Source organism: Antedon mediterranea, chromosome 3 (assembly GCF_964355755.1).
Source record: "Antedon mediterranea chromosome 3, ecAntMedi1.1, whole genome shotgun sequence".
NCBI classification, from domain to species: Eukaryota; Metazoa; Echinodermata; class Crinoidea; order Comatulida; family Antedonidae; genus Antedon; species Antedon mediterranea.
The window spans coordinates 31,161,210-31,180,141 of NC_092672.1; the positions used below are offsets into that span (position 1 = coordinate 31,161,210).

At 33.4% G+C, this 18,932-nt stretch overlaps 1 protein-coding gene across 2 annotated transcripts; it reads right to left on the reverse strand.

Annotated features, from left to right (window-relative positions):
* Positions 1–1,958: 1,958 nt before the first annotated feature.
* On the reverse strand, positions 1,959–18,002 carry LOC140045202 (dnaJ homolog subfamily C member 16-like). 2 transcript variants are annotated; one of them, XM_072090012.1, is made up of 11 exons: positions 17,216–18,002; positions 10,777–10,843; positions 8,448–8,703; positions 7,911–8,101; positions 6,602–6,880; positions 6,016–6,140; positions 5,313–5,493; positions 4,343–4,528; positions 3,905–3,990; positions 3,101–3,183; positions 1,959–2,191 (listed from the first exon to the last, which is right to left on the reverse strand). In XM_072090012.1, exons 1-10 carry the CDS (start codon positions 17,326–17,328, stop codon positions 3,120–3,122), a joined length of 1,548 nt encoding a protein of 515 aa, XP_071946113.1. In that variant the 5' UTR covers positions 17,329–18,002; the 3' UTR covers positions 1,959–2,191; positions 3,101–3,119. The 2 variants fall into 2 exon arrangements, with proteins under 2 accessions (XP_071946113.1, XP_071946114.1); XM_072090013.1 differs by lacking the exon at positions 17,216–18,002 and adding an exon at positions 15,187–15,389.
* Between the last annotated feature and the right edge of the window lie 930 nt (positions 18,003–18,932).

Here is an 18,932-nt window from a genome sequence, read left to right on the forward strand (position 1 = left end):
ATGAAAAGAGATTCCGAACCATTAGTAACGATAAATGATAAATCAGGGCGAAGAATATATTTAAATCTCTGGTGTAGGTAAATGGCAACGCCTCCTCCTGGTCTATCAGCTCGTGAAACATGCAAGAGGTTATAATTGGGAATATTATAAAAGGAAAAAGGCGTATTATGATTAAAAAAAGTTTCGGTGAAGCATAGTGCTGAGAATTCATGGTTAATAGCACCTACGCATACATTGATATCGTTAAAATGTTTAACAAGACTGCGTGCGTTTAAGTGAAAGATACTAAATGAATAATCTTGTGTTGAATATTTGTTGTTAAGACTATCGATATATTCATAGGCACAAGATTCAATATTTTCGGAAAATAATTGGGCATCGTTGTCATTAATAACATCTTTAAAATTAATATCAAAAGGGTTAAAAATTAAAGAATTAAATCTATCAAAGTCAATTCTATCGTCACAAAAGTAATAGTGAATGACATGCAAGAATTCATCATTATCAATAATGTGATTAAATGGGAATGCATCTATATTGTCAAAAGGGTCCATGAGAATATCTAACGATACATAATGTGATCAGTTTATTCAATAGTATGTAATAAAAGATGCCTGGTAATGTTACGTAAAAACAGAAAAGTACAAGAACGTAAATATAAAGAAACAAGTTAAGAATTGGGGGGTAACAATAAAACAAAGGTGAATAAATGGTTTTAAGTGGTTTAAACATCTTATGACAATGCAATTATGTGAGAACAGACTCCTGAAAACGCTATTGTAAAATTATTATGTAAAATCAATCAAGAGGCTTATACAAATTAAGCAAAGTATGCAGATGTAAGGAAAATAATGGATAAAAAATTCTTAGTCTGTTGTAAAATTTAATAATGGATTGAATTTGTAAAGAAGAAATGCTTCTTAGACAGTCCAAGTGTTTACAACAACATTCCGATCACTAGTATGGCAATGGAATTTCGAAAAGTTTACCGGAACTATTTCAATGGAATTTCGAAAAGTTTACCGGAATGCCAGTTGAAGTTCGCCATTTTCCAGCCGTAAAACGAAGCTTGGTACCTTTATTGTACATCTCTTTTACTTGTGATCTCCATTTCTTTTTTTCCAGTAGATCGGCAGCAGTAAGATCATCTATGATATAAAATTTCTGGCTATCTAGCGCAGAACTTCGTTGTTTCATAACTTCAATCTTAGAAGCGTATGAGAGAAAACGGGCAATGATATGCCTTGGCTTGCCGTTCATACTTTTACCATCTCGGTGGGCCCGTTCGATTGTTGGCCTGGGATCGAGTGTGAAAAAATCGGAAAGAATGTTCTCAAAGATTAACTTACAGTTTTCTTTTGTGTTCTCTTCCACACCAACAATTCTTACGTTATTACGACGTGAAAAGCGTTCCGTCTTGTTAATTTTTGCCAACAGGTCAGTTGTACTATCTTGTAAATTAGCAACTGTTGTTGTCAGCTCTGTGACAGTCGTTTTTAATTCCTTGTTTTCATCTTCAAGGGCATCTATTCTAGCAGAATTAAACGATATTGCTTCGTAAAGCTCAGCTTTATTAGATTCTTGGCCTTTTAAAATCGATTCAAGTTTTTTTTTAACAAACGATTCAAACGATAGCTGGTCTTCGCTTTCGAATTCAGCGGGCTTGGTATTTGCTCGTGTAGATCGTGACATGGCTTGTCGTGATTGGCCTAGAGAAAATTAATATGCTAAGTAGTGCGTTTCAGGAGCTCGTTGTGTAAGCGTCTTACTCCGATCGAATCATGGTCAGGTATAGTTTTTTATTATTAAATCCAATACCAGACATAAGTTATTCACATTATTCAATATTACTTTAAAAACAATTAGATATATATTTTTTGTCTTGTACGAGTTCATTTCATGTTTATTTAAATTCTCAGACAAACATTATATACAGTATATATGTACATTTGTGACAATTAAAGTAAGTAGTTAAAATACTGGTAAATTTATATAAGATGATTGAATTCATTGACAAAATGGATAAAATGAAAAAAGAACAATGCAAAAGTTTGAAAGTTAGATATTTAGAATGATAGTATTGAATGATATATTTAATGAAAACCATATTAAGGTTAGAGTCCATATGCTGTGCACTTGCAATTGATTGTCTTGTGGTTGCCCTGTTGCATTTCTTCTCAGCTTTTACAATCTTTTTTCATACATGCATAAAATGGAATAAAATAAATATCAATCAATAAATTAACTGTACAGTATCCACTTACATCAAAACTTATCCATCCTAATATTTCTTAGATCATTACACTAACCCGTTTGACATGTTACAGACATCACTTTATTTGATTACAATCTATTTTATTTATTTTATTTACTTTATTTTATTTTATTTTATTCAGTCAAAACCAACAGCGATAAATACCGCAACTAACAGGTCTGAAACATAAAACAATACAACATCAAACAAATACCAAACTCTGCAATTTATAGCGACATTATAGAGGTTCACCATCCCCTCCCTCATTGTACAGTATACATTTTTGCATATCTACACTCTTGGTTTTATGGTAGACATTGTTTTGAGATCGAGGTTGGTGTACTTGCTCATTGTTATCTCTTTTTAAAATCAAGAATTTGACATTTAATATTGAATTTTATTAAAATACAGTACAGTCCGGGAAAAAAGGTTTTCCTGCTTTCTATCAGATAATCTATATTGCTTTAAAAACTCTTGTAACAAATGACCACAGTGCTGATTTTGCCATTTTTCCTCTGAGTAAGCATGGTAAACTAGATTTACCATATGAATTGACAATGCATGCTGATATAAATATAGGTTAGATACATACAGGTACTGTAGCCTACACGCTCAGACTTTCAACCAATTGTCAATTTCAAAATATTACTTAATTAAATACAATGCTGTATGGTATTCAATCATTAATTACAGGGAAATGTGCAGATTCTTAGAGTTGCTGTTTCTTTAAAAACCTATTCTGGAAAATATATGTATCAAAACTATGCGATTTAAAGTGCTGTATTAAATATTCAATTATTTTCCTTAAAGACCAAATGTAAGTTAAATTTAATGTTTACATCTTACCTTAGATACTCATCCTGTATCATCCAACCATAAATGCAACCAAACTACATATTAATATTAAAACCATGAGTACCAGTATCAACCTTGAAAATGTAAAAAAAAAATGTATATATATATATATAAATCCAAAGGCAAATTACTGAAAAAAATGACAATGCTGTGGGTATCAGTGTCTGGATCTCAATGGAGATACAAAAATAAAAAGCGAAAAGCTAAATCAAAACGATAAAGTAAACAGCCAGAAAAGTTAGCAGAGCTTTCGGGCAACACTAGCCCTTCATCAGTGCAAGTGAAGGAATTTGGATAACGTCATATATATATATATATATGAGTCTCTGTTGGGGCGAGTTTTTCTCATTCTCACAGATTTCCTCATCTCTATCGTTTCAAATTAATTAATTAAGTTTTAGTATATCACCGGGCGGTTTAGAATTAATGTTCTTTGCCTAATGTGTTTATATATATATATATGAGTTTGTGCACGCTTTGTGTTCATAATCAGTGTAACATGTCCTGCATATAACTGGCTCAGCCTATTGTGCCAGCTCTGTGGTACATATCATTTCGAAACTTGAGCTGCACTGACGAGATCTAATAAGATCGAAACAGTACTGTCTGCAGATTGGATATATATTTTTTTTTTTTACCATGTTTTTGTCATGCCCATTTTCAAATTGTTAAATGCATAACTCATGGCTGAACTGCATGATAGCAGACTTAATGTGGTTCTCCTGATCGTTTTCTTGAGCACTAACAGACAAACAGACAGAAACATTTTGGGTAGATTCTGGTCTTTTCACTTACCATTTTCCATAAACTGAATTAGAATAAGAATTCAAATAAGAGATGAAAGAAGACCGAATTGATTTTATCCATAACATCAACCAATGCTGTCAAAGATAGAGAGGAGACACATAAAGCATGTTATCCAATATACAAATATATTTGCATGATTAAACATTCCTGAGTCCAATTGATTACCCAATTTTTCATGTCACAAAAAGTAGATGAGAATAGTATGAATTATAGTCAATGTTTTTAATTCGTCTAGTGGAAAACCAGCTTTAACAACCTTGGAAGATACATAATTTACTTTAGAATCAAATTAAACAAGCAAGGAAATTCCAGCAACGAATATATGCATGCATTTTATGGTTTGATAATTATTTTAATGCATTTGTACTAAATGTACTAAAATTATCAAAACTGAAATATCTGCAAAAAAACAATTGATATCAGTACCAATTCATTTTCATCTCTCAGCATCTCAAATGTTCTCGTCTTGCTTAATTCAATATTAAACTTAGATAAATCCAATAAATAATTTTGTAAGCGTTTTTCATTGTCTTCTTTGTCATCAAGTTTCCACCCTCCTGGCAGCCAATCAAACTTCAGCTTGTTAATTTTTTTCCTCCAAACTAAAGCAACCTAAATATAAAAGAATCAAAATGATTTTTTTAACCAAAGTATTGTTGTACAGGAAGCCTGGCTTGATTGGTTTCCAATCAGGGACACATGTCTTGTGTCTTTCCAATCAGGGATTGGACACTGGATTGAGATAGAATGACCTGGCTTGACATGCTGTGAAAATCACAGCCACATCAGCAACGGCCTCTGGATGCAGAAATGGGTGGGGCGACGGCACTCTAACTTTCTGTTTCACTGATTTTGAAGTAACCAGTTAAAAGCTTGCCTTGAAATATTGATTTCATTGGGTCAAGTCAGATGAACACTGTATAGCCAGAATCATTGTTAAACTATATTACTGTTACAGCAAGCTGTTAGCTACAACAAGGTAGTGTGTAGAATGTAATAATAGTGTACTCATGTTAGAGAATGGTTAGCATTATTTTGCTGAACTATAGCCACAGACAAGTGGCAGGTGGGCTGCCAAAATAGGCCTAAAATGTGTTACTCTAGTTAAATTTGTTGATATGAGTGAAATTTATTTTATTTGTATTCTTTTCATAAGTAAAACACCAATTAGACCTTTAAGCACAGTATCAATTGAAAAACAGTGGTCTGATTTTATACGTTAATGAAAAAACTACAGGGCCCTAAACAACAACAAAATATAGGGCGCAGAAAATTTACTCATGCCACATGCAAAGGTCGGGCTTTGGCAACATAAACAATGAATCTTTTAGGCCTAATGACACATTTAATGAAATAAAATTAAAATAAGCATTTAGGAACACACTCAGTCACTTACAGGTAGAATCTCTTGTTCAAAATTTACACCAAATTTGTCTTTGAAAGCTGTTTGTGTCTCTTCATAAACATACATGAACTTTGTCCCCTGTGGGAATAAAGCTGTATTCATGGCAACTTTTCCGAATGTTCTTAGAAACTCATCATGTTTTCCTTTTTGTGTGAACAGGATAACACAAATTCTATAAAAAAAAAATAATAATAATAAAATACATCAATTATGAAGTTTTAAGTATTTTATATAATTATTAATAATTGATGTGTTTTCTACCAAAATATGAAAACTAGAGATGAATAAAATCAAATTGTTATGCCATTTTGTAGTTATTATTATTATTATTATCACTTTTGCCATTGCCAAAGAAACACAAAATGGTGATTTTGAAGTGAAAATAAAATGTTTGTTTTTCTGTTTTTGTTAATTGCTTTAAATTATGGGGTTTTTTTTTTGTTTCGATGTAATAAGTTTAGTCAGAGTGAATAACTAATATTATGCGACATTAAAATAGCAGGAATTTAAAAAAAAAAAAAAAAAAAATTTTTATTATTTTTTTTTTTTTCAATTTTATACAAGCCAATTATTTTGCAGTTTTTAAATTTACTAAAGAAGGAGTCATGTATATATTGATGTAAATTACTAAAGTGCAGTAATATGCTGTAACAGCTTTCCCATCAATTCAATCAAACAAATTATCAACACTTACCTGCCAGTTTTCTTGGTTGACGAGACAGGGCAAAGGTCATCAAACACTTGTTGTGATGTGAGTCGTGGAGCGTATAGATACATATTCTTGATAATAATTTCATGCATTCGCTGTAACATTGTAGACTAAAATGAATTAAAAAAATCAATAGAATTTAGAACTAAATAGAAATTACCTTTATTGATCCTTTTGGAAAATTCATTGTTCGTATAAAAATATAAATATATAGATAAAGATACATCATGTGTTATTGAAATTATGTGTTTAATGATTATGGCTTGGTGATTAGAATTTCTCAGCAGTACTCGCATTAATTAATTTCGACTATGGCTTTGTTTTAAGATTATCCAAAGGCTTTACAGTACTTAAATTGTTAGTTAATTTATAAAAATATAAAAATTCCTTCAAATTAATTATACCTCTAATTATAGACTAAAATTAAGAAACCATCCTATTAAAGACCACTTCATCAGAGACTAGGCCATTCAGAATCTGCTATTAAGAACTAACAACAAAAGATACTTTAAAATATACTCAAACATCCTCCAAATAAAAAATCCCAACAACAAGTTAAAAAAAGCATTACTGATAAAGAGTCCCTCAAATGACTCAATTCTAAATGAGCCGTGTATTGCTCAGTATCTTCCTTAAACACCATGAGGCATGTACTATTCACATCATAGTGTCTTCGCATGGTGTTTACTTGACTCTTGAAGCTGGCAAAGCCAAACGCCATTTTATCTCTGAATTTATACGCTGTTGTTAAGTAGAGAAGTGACGGGGAAGCTTTACGCGAGAAGAGTAACGTCCGAGGGCGGTTGTCGGAATATCCAGCTAGGAAGTTTTTATAGTTGTCATCGTCAACCTGAAAAAAAGTTAATTTTTAAATAGATAATGTCTTGGGGCCTGTTTCTGCTGAGCAGAAATAATCGATTATTAACCGTTTATTTTTTTAATCGATTATTTTTGGGCAGCAGATACGGCGCAAAAAAAATAACCGATTAAAAATAACCGATTAAAAACACTCAATCCATTGCGTGTTTTAATCGATTATTTCTCGTTTTAACCGATTATTGCGGAGCAGTTTTGAGCTGCAACACAAATAGTGATTATTGACCTCACTTTGACCTCTAGAGTATGACAAACTTATTCACGTCACAAAGCATGCTGTTTATTATATCGATATAGCGATATCGACGACGATCAGCAAAACCACGATCGCGATGTAGAGACCGAATAACAATCAAATGTTAAACATTTGATTTTTATTATTTTGTGGGGGAGAATTATACCGAGAGACTTCAGGATTCTGTGTTACAAGTACACCCGTTACATACCACCAGTCCAGGTTAACGATGTTTTACATGTCATTTTTAGGCCTGTTGTCTGTTGACTTGTTTCGGTAGAAATATATAGCCTCTATAGGCCTAGCAGGCCGAAGGTAGAACCAACGAACGGCGAAACGAACTTTTTTCGCCGATGTGTCCTTATCAATATAACATCATTATTCTGTTGTATGTGGTGCGGTAGTAGGCCTAAGATGTTTATTTTACAAATAATATAGCTTTACGTAAGAGTAACTTTTAATCCTACATTTGAGAGTTTTAGGCAGCGATAGGATGTAAACAAACTCTCATCGGCCTTTCATAACTTGAACTGCGCTGTGGAGGAGGAATGATGACGTGATTTAAAAAACCGATTACCTGAATAACCAATTAGTCGTAGCAATTTTCAATTGCAACGCGATTATTTTTGTGGTTTGCGGTGACTGGAAAAAATCGATTATTTTGATTTTTTCAGCAGAAACAGACCCTATGTCAATCATTAATTGTTCCTTGATATTTCAGGTTCTGTATATTTTTTCACCATTAAACACTAAACCAGGGAAGAAATACCTTCTCAATGTTTGTAGTGGGAAATATACTAATGGCAAACGCCTTTAGGCTGTCAATGTTGATAACGGTCTGCGACCCCAAGTAGTAAATCGTTTCATCAAGAACACCAACAATCGAAGGAATTTTATTGACACCAAGAATGAGCACTAACTGCCGGTCAAGATCAACATGGACGGTAGCAATACCAATACCTATGCAAAATTATTGTATTAATATAATTATCAATTGTATGTTTCAGTTTTTATTTCACACAACATATTACAATTTATATATACATTTGTACTTATAAATAATAATAATACATTTGCTTGTGTGTGGATATTACATATATATTTGGCCCAGCAAATTATAATGCAAAAGATAGGACACTTTTAGTTTAAGTTCGGCACTAAAAAAAAATTGCCATTTTTAATAGGGTGAATGCACCAGCATTGTAAATACAAATCTAAGTTTAAATTTAGATAGCAATAGACCACAAATAAAAAGTAAAATAATGATAAACATATTGTAAAATAGAAGCACAGAAATATAACTTACCAGCCTTCTCCAATTTCTTTACATTACTCTCCCAAATTCTTTCTTCTTCATGATGTAGAAAATCACGTTCTGTGACCAGCAGCAGAAACGCTTTTTTACGACTCACAGGTAGGATAAGGTCATAGTAAATGTCGAAAGTTACAAACAGTGAGGTCCTTTCTTTAAAAGTAAAGTTATCATTTGCTTGGAATGTGTTGTGGTTTTGCACCTTCTGGCGGTCATCATATTGTCGTCGCTTTCCTTCATTTGAAAGAATCTATATAAGGCACCAAAAACAGTAAGTTTGGCACAGAACTTTTGTAACAAACAATTATAAAACACAAACAATTACCATAACACCAATTGTGTTTAAAGAAAAGAATCTTTCATAAAAATACAAATTCTACTACTATTTTATAGTGCAATACATCAATAAATATCTGAATTTAATTAATTAATATACAAATAATGAATGTTTATGAGTGCAATGGTACAAATAATGGCACGAGGTGAATGATGAAAGGTTATATCAACGAGGCAAAGCCGAGTTGATATAACCTTTCATCATTCACCAAGTGCCATTATTTGTACCATTACACGAATACAAAACATTCATTATTTGTTTTATATAACATCTAGACGTTTTTTTTTCGTACACAAAAATGTTTCAAAAAGTACTATTTAACGATCGTTGAATAGTGCGTACTATTGCACACCATGTGACCCACATTCGTCCAATCAAATGACAGGAATTTATATAGGTGTTATATAATTAACAATAACAGCCATTTTATCAGTTTATAATTTACCATTCATTCCTCCTCATACTCGAGGACCCCTTCTGAAACAAGCTCTTGAGCTTAAAGGGTTATCCTCTGCTATTCCATATATTGTAACTTATTTTTCTTGTAATGTTGTACAAATTGTTTGATCTGTCTACTTTTTTATATGGATGGCAATAAATATTACAATTACAATATATACTCCTTAGTAACATAAATTAATTAATGCATGAACATTTTAAAACAAATGGTATTCATATAACTAAAAATAATCAATTTAAGATTAGTCAGGAACATTAAATAATATAAAACAAACTGTGAAACAAGTGAGGCAATAGATGGAGAACTCGTATGATCGAGTTCATGTCGATTTAGGAAGCTGGGCCTAGATCACATTTTAGGGTATTTTTTAAGTAGAAATCTGGGGGAAAATCTATACGGTAGGCATAGCACAGGTAAGACCAATTAGGCCGCCTAGGTCTAGATGGCCTGGCTGTCTAATTGCTATAGGCCTAGCCTACAGTACATCGGAATATAGCTTTAGAGCGTAGCTAGAAGAAATATCTTCATTTTCAATTCATGCAGTGGGAAATCCCCGGGTATAGTCCCACCTCCCAAATTCGGGCAAAAAAAACAAGGGGGGTGGGATTATACCCGGCGAACTACGGTATTACTATTATATGAAATTGGGTACACAATACTGAATAAAGAGGTAAATCGACCCACTGTTGTCAGAATGATAAAAAAATCTAGTTAATTTAATTTAAATAATTTAATAACATATTGAATACGACATAATGCTTAGATAGATAGTAATCAAAAAGTAAATATTTTATTTTAATAATTTTATGATAATGTATAGTGTACCGTTCGTTATTTTGATGTTTTATATGTTTATGTCTTACTAATTATGTAAATATTGTGGTTTTAGCCTTTGGACTATTTTTATGTTGAGTATTGACTAAATATACTGTATATACAGTACATACATATTAATGCAGTAAACAATGTAGACATGATCACTAATTCAAATCAAACTAATTTTAAATACCTCTTTCGTCTAATGTGCAATAGGTACTCTCAATTGAATGAATTTTAAACATTTTATTGGTTGTTGGTTGATTTTCCCCTTATGTTTTGTATGACTATTTCGTGTTTGAATGCTTTTTGTATAATTTTGTATTACTTAATGTATTGATATTTTTCCAGGGTTGTCTCTTATGTTTTAGTTTTTGTGTACTTTTTATACAGTATTTTCGTAAATGCAACACTTTCAGCTTCTGCTGCTTTTTCTATATATGTTTTTTATACCGAAATAAATAAATAAAAAAAACATCATAACAGAGTTGATTACAGTTGCATTTTTACCTCCTGTGTATTTGCCTCTTTCAATTTATTTATATACATTTTGTATTGCACAATTTCACCAAATTTTTCTTCTACATTATGACAACAATTGAAATAAATATGTACATGCCCTTGAACAAATTTTGCTATGAATTGTCTATGGGGGGTCTCCAACATAAAGGAATCCAAATGTATAACATATTGTCATTGGAATAGCATACCTCATAGGCATTGTTTAATGCAACAAATCTTCTACCTGAATCAGGATCGTCATTTTTATCTGGATGCCTAAAAGAAAACAATTAAGGTTTATTTACACCAATCTCATCCACTGGTACAGTAGTGGCTGCTTCCAATTATGGGTAATAATATTAATAATTAAATTACTATCTCTGGGCTCGCACTGGCCGATCGCCAAGTCGCCATGGGCGAAAACGTTTCCAGATTGGCGAAAAATAAAACGGTTACTTAGCCATTTTGGTGATGACATATGATAAAATAGATAATTAAATAATCATTTTGGCGAAAGCATTAAGTTCAACTAAAAGGTCCATTTTTCGATCTCCAAGCATTTATTTTGTTCGTTATCACGTTGTTTACTTCAAGCTCCATTTTTCGTCAACTTGTTTCGTTGTACCAGGCGTCTCTTTGTTATTTAAAAAAGATGGAGATAGCAGAGGTAGACTGCACAGAGAGACAGACGTTAGACGACACATGGATGATGAAGGGCCTGTTTCTGCTGCAACTGCTCAAAATACGGTATAAAAATACGGTATAAAATACGGTATTTTTTATACCGTATTTTTTAGTACCCCGTTTCTGCTAACAATACTTTTTGGGTGGTCGTGTTAAATTTCATCTTTTTTACCCAAATTGCCATTCATTTATTTGATCGATAATTAAAAGTCGCAATAAAGGAAGTTTTACGTCTCACTTTCAACAGCCTAGCCCTAGTGATAGAGATGTTGTGAGAGCACAGAAAACATGGTAATGGGGACAATTAATTCGTTCCCTCCCCGAGTTATTGTATTTTGCATTGTTGTACTGCTTTCGCAGGCTCTTCAGCTTTGAGTTTACTTGCTTTGGAGACAAGTCTATTCCATACTCCTGCTTTATTTTTTTTAGAAATGTCTTTATAAATGTGGTTGTCCCTTTTATTACCTTTTAGTTGGCCAGACATTTTAGCTTCCCCACACAAATTTATTTAGTAAAACTGTGACGTCTTCGCTCCACATTTTCGCCGAATATATATATACACGTGTGTAAAACAGCTGACAGCGACAGAAAATAAAAACACGAATGTTGACCTTTTGTCATGTAAAAAAAAATACGGTATTTTTTATTGGCAGCAGAAACGGGTACAAAAAATACGGTATAAATTTGTAAATACCGTATTTTATCCACAAATTTTGTGGGGAAAATATGATATACAAAATACGGTATATTTTTTATGAGCGCAGTTTCTGCTGCCAAAAATATACCGTATATATACGGTATTAAAAAAATACCGTATAATATACGGTATTTAGTTGGCAGCAGAAACAGGGCCGAAGTCTACCCAAACTATCACGTGTTGTGCGCTGCACAAACGACTATGTAGGCTAATTACCGGGTTGTCTATTTTTCGATAGGGGTGTACTTTTCAGATTAAAAAGAAACATTATAGTAATATCTTCGATGAATGACGTCTTAATCTTATCGAAATCAAAAATGTATGCGTTATGCATTTTAGAGTCTTCCAATTTAATGTAGTTTTATATTTTACCATAAACTTCCCTCGTGCGTCAGTGTAAACAAAACAACATGCGGGAAATGGTAGAGTCTAACAGGGATTTAGCTAAACACACACGTGTACCTGAGCGGGACCGGCCGCCGGCTTCTGTGTTGATGTGTAAATAAATAATAATCGGTATAAATTTCTCGCCCCGACAGAAACGCTTCGGCGCAGCCTTGAGGGATGGAAAGACGTGTACTCTGTGCTTAATTTTGTAGGCCTAGGCCGGCGGTTCTGCACTTTCGCACCTCTTGAGCATACCCAATTTAAAAACATTAACCCGCTGCGCGGCGGTGATGCTGAGTGACCGTGAAGGACACGATTTTCGCCTGGTACGCAATGGAAGCCGTCACACACAAACATGACCAGCCAAGCGTAAAAAACAAAAGTAACATAGCGTTCAGGGGATTTCAGAAAACTGTAAAATGTTTATTATTAAATTGATTAAACTGTATGAATGCTGTATGATTAAAAACAATTTGAACAATTGTTTTGATCATGTAAAAAAAATACCAAAAAAATATTATTTATTTTAATCATACAGTGATTTAGGCATGTTTCTTTATCTCAATGCTTTACAAAAACGTTCAGGGAACAGTGTATAGACCTGTTGACATAGATAAATTGACTAAAATGTTTTTACCATTATATTTCAACAATTTTAAATTTTGGCTAAAAACCGATTCATTTGGCTAAAAAAAAAATGTTGACTTTCGCCAAATGGCTAAACAAAATGAAATGTTAGTGCTACCCCAGTATCTGTTTGTTTAAAATTTAGTTAGACATCATTAAATACAGCAGAACACAGGAACATCCTATTTAGGGGACACCTCTAAAGGAAACTTTCCAATCAAACAAATGGGCAATATCACTAAGAGAAGGGAAAATGATCCATTTATCACGTTTTCATTAGATAGGGCTAATTCAAACTCATCCAACATGTGATAAGTAATTGACCAATCAAATTGCAAGAATATAATCAGGTGTGTTGTAATAGGTAAATTAATGTTAGTATACAAATAATGAATGTTTATAAGTTGATAAGTTTGTTTATTTTGCTAAAAACATTGTACTTCCATGGTTCATGTATGAATGTTTATGTAGGGCTATTGTATAGGCCTAAATACATTTTTATTTACAATTTATTTTTTTTAAAGTATAAGATGTGTACCTTTTGAAAATCATTTCATTTATTTGTACATTTAAATGTCAGAAATTAGTTTAATTATATTATAATTAGTAGTAATAATTTGTATTTTCAAATAAAATTTGAAAACCAGTAGTAATATATTTTTTCATTAGGAAAGGTTGAAAGGGTGAGTAAAAACAAAAATTCTTTAAAAAGTAATTAGGAAATTGAATTGAACCCACAACCATTTGATCCCTAGCCAGCCACAATGCTATGCCACTACGCCAAGCAGCCGGCCGAACAGCTGCTCAACTTTTAACAACTGATATCATCAAGACTGCCACCCACTAGCAGCCCTCCACCTTAAATATGGAAATTGATTTTATAAGGACCAAATTAAAATAATATGTTACCGTTGTCAAGCACAACTGATATTGTAAACCTACAAATCAATCAATCATTTTTAAAGCGTCATTCCAACAATCATTGCTCACAGCGCTGTCAAAATCAGAATTGAGTTTTAGAAATACAGTACTACTAAATAAAAAGAATTAATAATTATAAAATATAATAAATAGAATATTTAGAATAGGTTTAGGTAGTTTGGACTCTAGACTACTATACCTAGGGCCTACTTACTACTGGTCAGTAGCTATGCTAGTCTACACAGTGACAAAGGAAAAGTTTGGAAAATCAAGGTTTCCAGTTTGCTACAGTAGACTAAACTGTGCCAGAAGCAGACTAATGCACTTGTCAATTGTATGACCCACTATACGACCCCCGGGAGAGGTGCGTCATTTGTCCGATGTGCGTCATACTTTTGAATACCATGACGCACCCGTGCGTCAAAAAGGTGACTTACCTTTAGGTGACCATGACGCACCCATTTTGACGCACTGTGACCATGTTGTTTATGATATGGTGGGTGGTAAAGTGACGGACATTGACACACCTTGTTCATTGATGTGACGTACCATCTAGGTTTTTTGACGCACCCCTGCGTCAGTAATTATTTGTAAATGACGCACCCATGACGCACCTCTCCCGGGGGTCGTATAGTGAGTCATACAATTGACAAGTGCATAACTTCGTGTGCTTATGGCAGTTTAATTATAATTATAACCATTTTCACATCACAAATGTATGTAGGCCTATGTGCTGCGATAATGCATGTTAGACAGGGAATTTCTGATCAGTGAAAACATGTAATTGTAACATAATATTAATAGTCGTAGAGGAAACCACTGCTGCCAGTATAGAGATGTGTATTTCGATGTGAGACAGAAATTGACTGTACTAATACTATTGGTCACTATAGATACTATTTAGTATTGTATCTAAATTTTAATTATGCCTATTTTTCTCCGTAAAATATATTTTTCTTTTTCATTTCTTTATTGCAAGTGAAATTTCCAGTGATGTAGCGGACCATATTTTCAGCTGCAATCCATGGGACTATGTCTATGGTCTTGGACTACTACTACTAGGCCTACATATTTATGCCTATTAGTATTCGACGGCCTACATAGTTATGCCTATTAGTATTCGATAGCCTCTAGTTCTAGGGCGACCTGACCTACTCTACTCTACTAGGCCTAGGGCCTAGCTACTCTAATTTCTGGCACTTCCAAATCTGCCCAGATAGTTTTCACAATAATATTCATCAAAAACACCAACCATCCCTACCAACAAATAGCTACAATTTTGCAGCTTGAGTAAAATACTTACAATTCTAGAGCAAGTTTTTTGTATGCAAGTTTAATCTCTTTTAGACTAGCAGTCCGGCGAACGCCCAGAACATCATAATGATCTGGTTCTGCCGCGTCAATCATAATGGAGCTGCTTCCGCGTTTGTCAGTTCCAAATTGAAGGCCTACAAATAGAACTTGATATAACGCTAAATGAAGAAAACATAAACTATAAATCCTTGGCCTAGCCATATTTCATGATTAACTGTAAACTTCAAAAAGACGATAAGAATGCTTCCGCATCCATCTAAAGCCGTTACAACCCAATTCGTTTTCAACCCGTCTAGACACACGTCTCCGCGCCAACTCGACCATAACTTTCATCACCACGTGCCTTTTTGTCATGCAAATAATCGTTGTGAATAATTAATTAGCTTTAACTTTTGTAGAGCTCTAGAGGGCGACAGACCGGTTTTGAACAATTATAATAAGGTTCGATTTCTGCATCCAGCAGGGTGCAAACATGGCACCCTCAAATGTGCAAATCCTGCCGTAAAATAACGATCAAGTTTGAGGTTAAATTTTTTTAATGTAAATCGATATTCATGTGATCTAGATCAAATTCACTACTCATTCAATTAGACGTAAACTGAATATCAAGAGTGACTTTATTGTAACAGGCAGTGAAAAGCCTTTATTTATTCGTTCTATCAAAACCGCGTAGGTATCCACACAAAACAGAATATTTTACAGATGAAGTTTTTTGTATAATTGTGCTTGTAATGAACCGGAAAAAATACCAGAGATTCTAAGTAATAATTTTAAAAATTCTGGGTTTAAACCGGCTCAGCTAAGGGCGTTTCTTCGTCTGTTATTTTACTTTTATTTCTTCTAGTAGTAGCCATAATTATCTTGATTTGATTAAGTAAGGTTAGTGATTCAGTAGTAATCAGTATACGTAACTTACGTTTCTGAAGAATACGGTAAGTATCAGTTTTGTAATTTATTTTCGGCGGAGCTCCGTTTTGCTACGTCCTTATTTGATAACCAACTAATAAAGATGTATTGTACCCCTGAAAAAATAATTCTTTAAAAAAATGTTGTTGAACATTCCATTTTAATGTAGCATAATAGTTATCCACTTGACCAAAAATTGGATCAAAAAAAAAATGTATTTACCTGAAAAAAAATGTAATTTAAAGAAAAAAATGGTCAAATTGGCTGCCAGCCAATGGAATTTTAGTTGAATTTAATCATTTATTTTGTCATTTTATAAGTGAAACGTTTTTTTTTTCTATGGAAGTGATTAACGTTATCAAAACTGCAAAATAATACATTCAAAGTCTGATTTAATTAATCTTCATTTTTCAAGTTTTTGGGGGACAATACATCTTTAAGTATTGTTTTTTCTTCATTAAATGATGCTTTTTTTTATTGATATTCTATTTGACTTTTTTAAGAAATAATGATTTATTATCAATTATTTTAGTTTAATAATCAGGTACTGTAAACATTTTGTTTAATCATGGATTAAAGAATAGAAGGATATGCATCAACGTGAGATCAAGGGTTCCTTGACTCTCGCCGACAGACCGCGGACCGCCCACAATGTTATCAGTTTAATTAACCGCATGGTAACAACGAAACGGTCGCGTGCCTATTATATTGTTTACTGCACATGTGCAACGACATTTAACCTTGTTGGCTACGCTTCTTTCGCACGTTCTTTGGTGGCATGATGTTTTAGCGCTAGCAACAATGGCGACGAACAATTTATACGACGACGAATTTAGTTATAACCTTTCTGATGAGGAATTGTAGATGCTATAATTGTAATTAGTATAGGTTTCTGCCGCGATTGATCTACGCTAATGTTTTTATGACCTGTAGTAGCCCTACATCTGAGACAATAGGCCTAACTATTTGTTGTCTCATCCTCCTACATGTAAAATTACAAAATCAGCAAGGATACTAGGCCTAGGCTTTCTAGGCTTACTAGTAAACCATATGATTTGCCGACATTGATACTGCCTAGGTAGACAACGTGTAATCATGATCTATATACTCACCGTTGTCTTACTTCTTGTGTGAATAATAATACGTACTTCGTTTGTTCGTGATTAAGTTTGCCCTGCGTGTACTTTTCAAAAGGACCGCTAGGTAACGAATCGCAACTATACATAGCCAGCCAATCCCGGATCAGGGATCGCTGTTTTCATTCAATTAGACCCGGTGATTGGATGTGATGTGGATGACATAACCACTAGCCAATCACCAGGCACTACAATTTAAATATAATCACATCGATAATTAAGGAGATTTATGAAGAAACCACTGCTTAGCCATTTATTAAAACCACGATTGTTGCATGGGTGAACACCGGCCACGCTAACAACATACATGGTCAAATGCATAATTTAATATTCTATAGATTAACGCAATTTTTAATGACAGAAGATGGCAGGCAAATAATGATAATTTAAATATAAAAATTGCATATTTTATTAATATTACCAACTACTTAAAATTACCAGTCGTAAGAAAGTGAACTTTTCGTAGTCCGATTGTGATGAAACTAAAACAGAATTATTCAGCAATATATTTTTGTTGTCAATTAATCATCGACGCAGACATGTCAATAGAACATTCAGACTGCGCATACGATTTCTACATGGTTACGTTTTGGTCTAAAAAAATGTAACAGTTGATTCGCAGCGTTTTACAGAGGGCCGCGGTTAGAGACACGGGGTTCAATGAACGTGTTTGTTTGATTGGCAGCAGTGCTTTAGTATAGGCAAGCGCGTTGTAAAATCGTTTGATGTCACCGTCGATGCATATCCTTCTATTCTTTAATCCATGGTTTAATAAAGATATAGTTTGAAATGCTCTATTTAATCATATCGGGTATTATTAAATAAATAGCCAGTTTGAGGATGTATATTATGATTGGATTCAGTTTTCCTTTTGTAGTTAATTTTAGCTTATCAATCAATTAACTCAATTCGCAATTAAACAATCAAGTTTTATCAAAGAACTTATAACACAAGAATCTCCTGTTCTTCAATTTGCATTCAAAACACAGTATCGGAAGTACAGGGTTAAAAGGTCAAACTGGGCGACGCCATTTCACAGCATGGAGCAGCGCCCCCTCCAAACTAGGAAGTCAATTACTCTACCCCCTAGAGAGTATTAGCAGAACCCCTCTATGATTTTGACTTTCTAATTTGATGCGGGCGCCCTACTCCTCAGTCAATTACTCTATCCCCCCTAGAGCATTAGCAGATCCCCTCTATGATTTTGACTTTCTAATTTGATGCGGGCGCCCTACTCCATGGGGTGTCACGAAAGCTCAGACCACGAAAGCTCAGACCCCCTAAGACCTAAGATCACGAAAGCTAAGACCCAACACCTAAGATTACAAATACTAAGATATACTACAGATTAAAAACAATACTTGTTTATCCATACATAATTTTAAACACAGTAGGTTTCATTTATTACCATAAATATAATTTAATACTACCGCAAAACATAGATAAACTCACATTATTTTCGCCTGTTGAGTAAATGTATATTTTTTCTTTACAACAAACAAACTTGACGGGTTGTTTGTTGGTATATATTTACTCCATTGTGTTGGTTCAGAGGATGTTTTTCTTACGCACCTGCCTTTCTTGTATTTTGACTCCAAATTTGTTGACTAACTTTATCCTGAACACCAAACTTTAAAATTAGGACTTATAAGTACTTTCAGAAGGAGAAACACATAATAACAAATAAATAAAT

What these genes read in the sequence shown, in the direction of transcription:
- LOC140045202 (XM_072090012.1), bottom strand. Translation starts at nt 17,328, where the DNA reads ATGTATAGTTGCGATTCGTTACCTAGCGGTCCTTTTGAAAAGTACACG. An exon ending in CATTAAACAATGCCTATGAG is followed by an intron (nt 8,704 to 10,776) that starts GTATGCTATTCC and finishes TGCCTTATATAG; the next exon opens with ATTCTTTCAAATGAAGGAAA. An exon ending in TCAACCAAGAAAACTGGCAG is followed by an intron (nt 5,494 to 6,015) that starts GTAAGTGTTGAT and finishes TTTTTTTTATAG; the next exon opens with AATTTGTGTTATCCTGTTCA.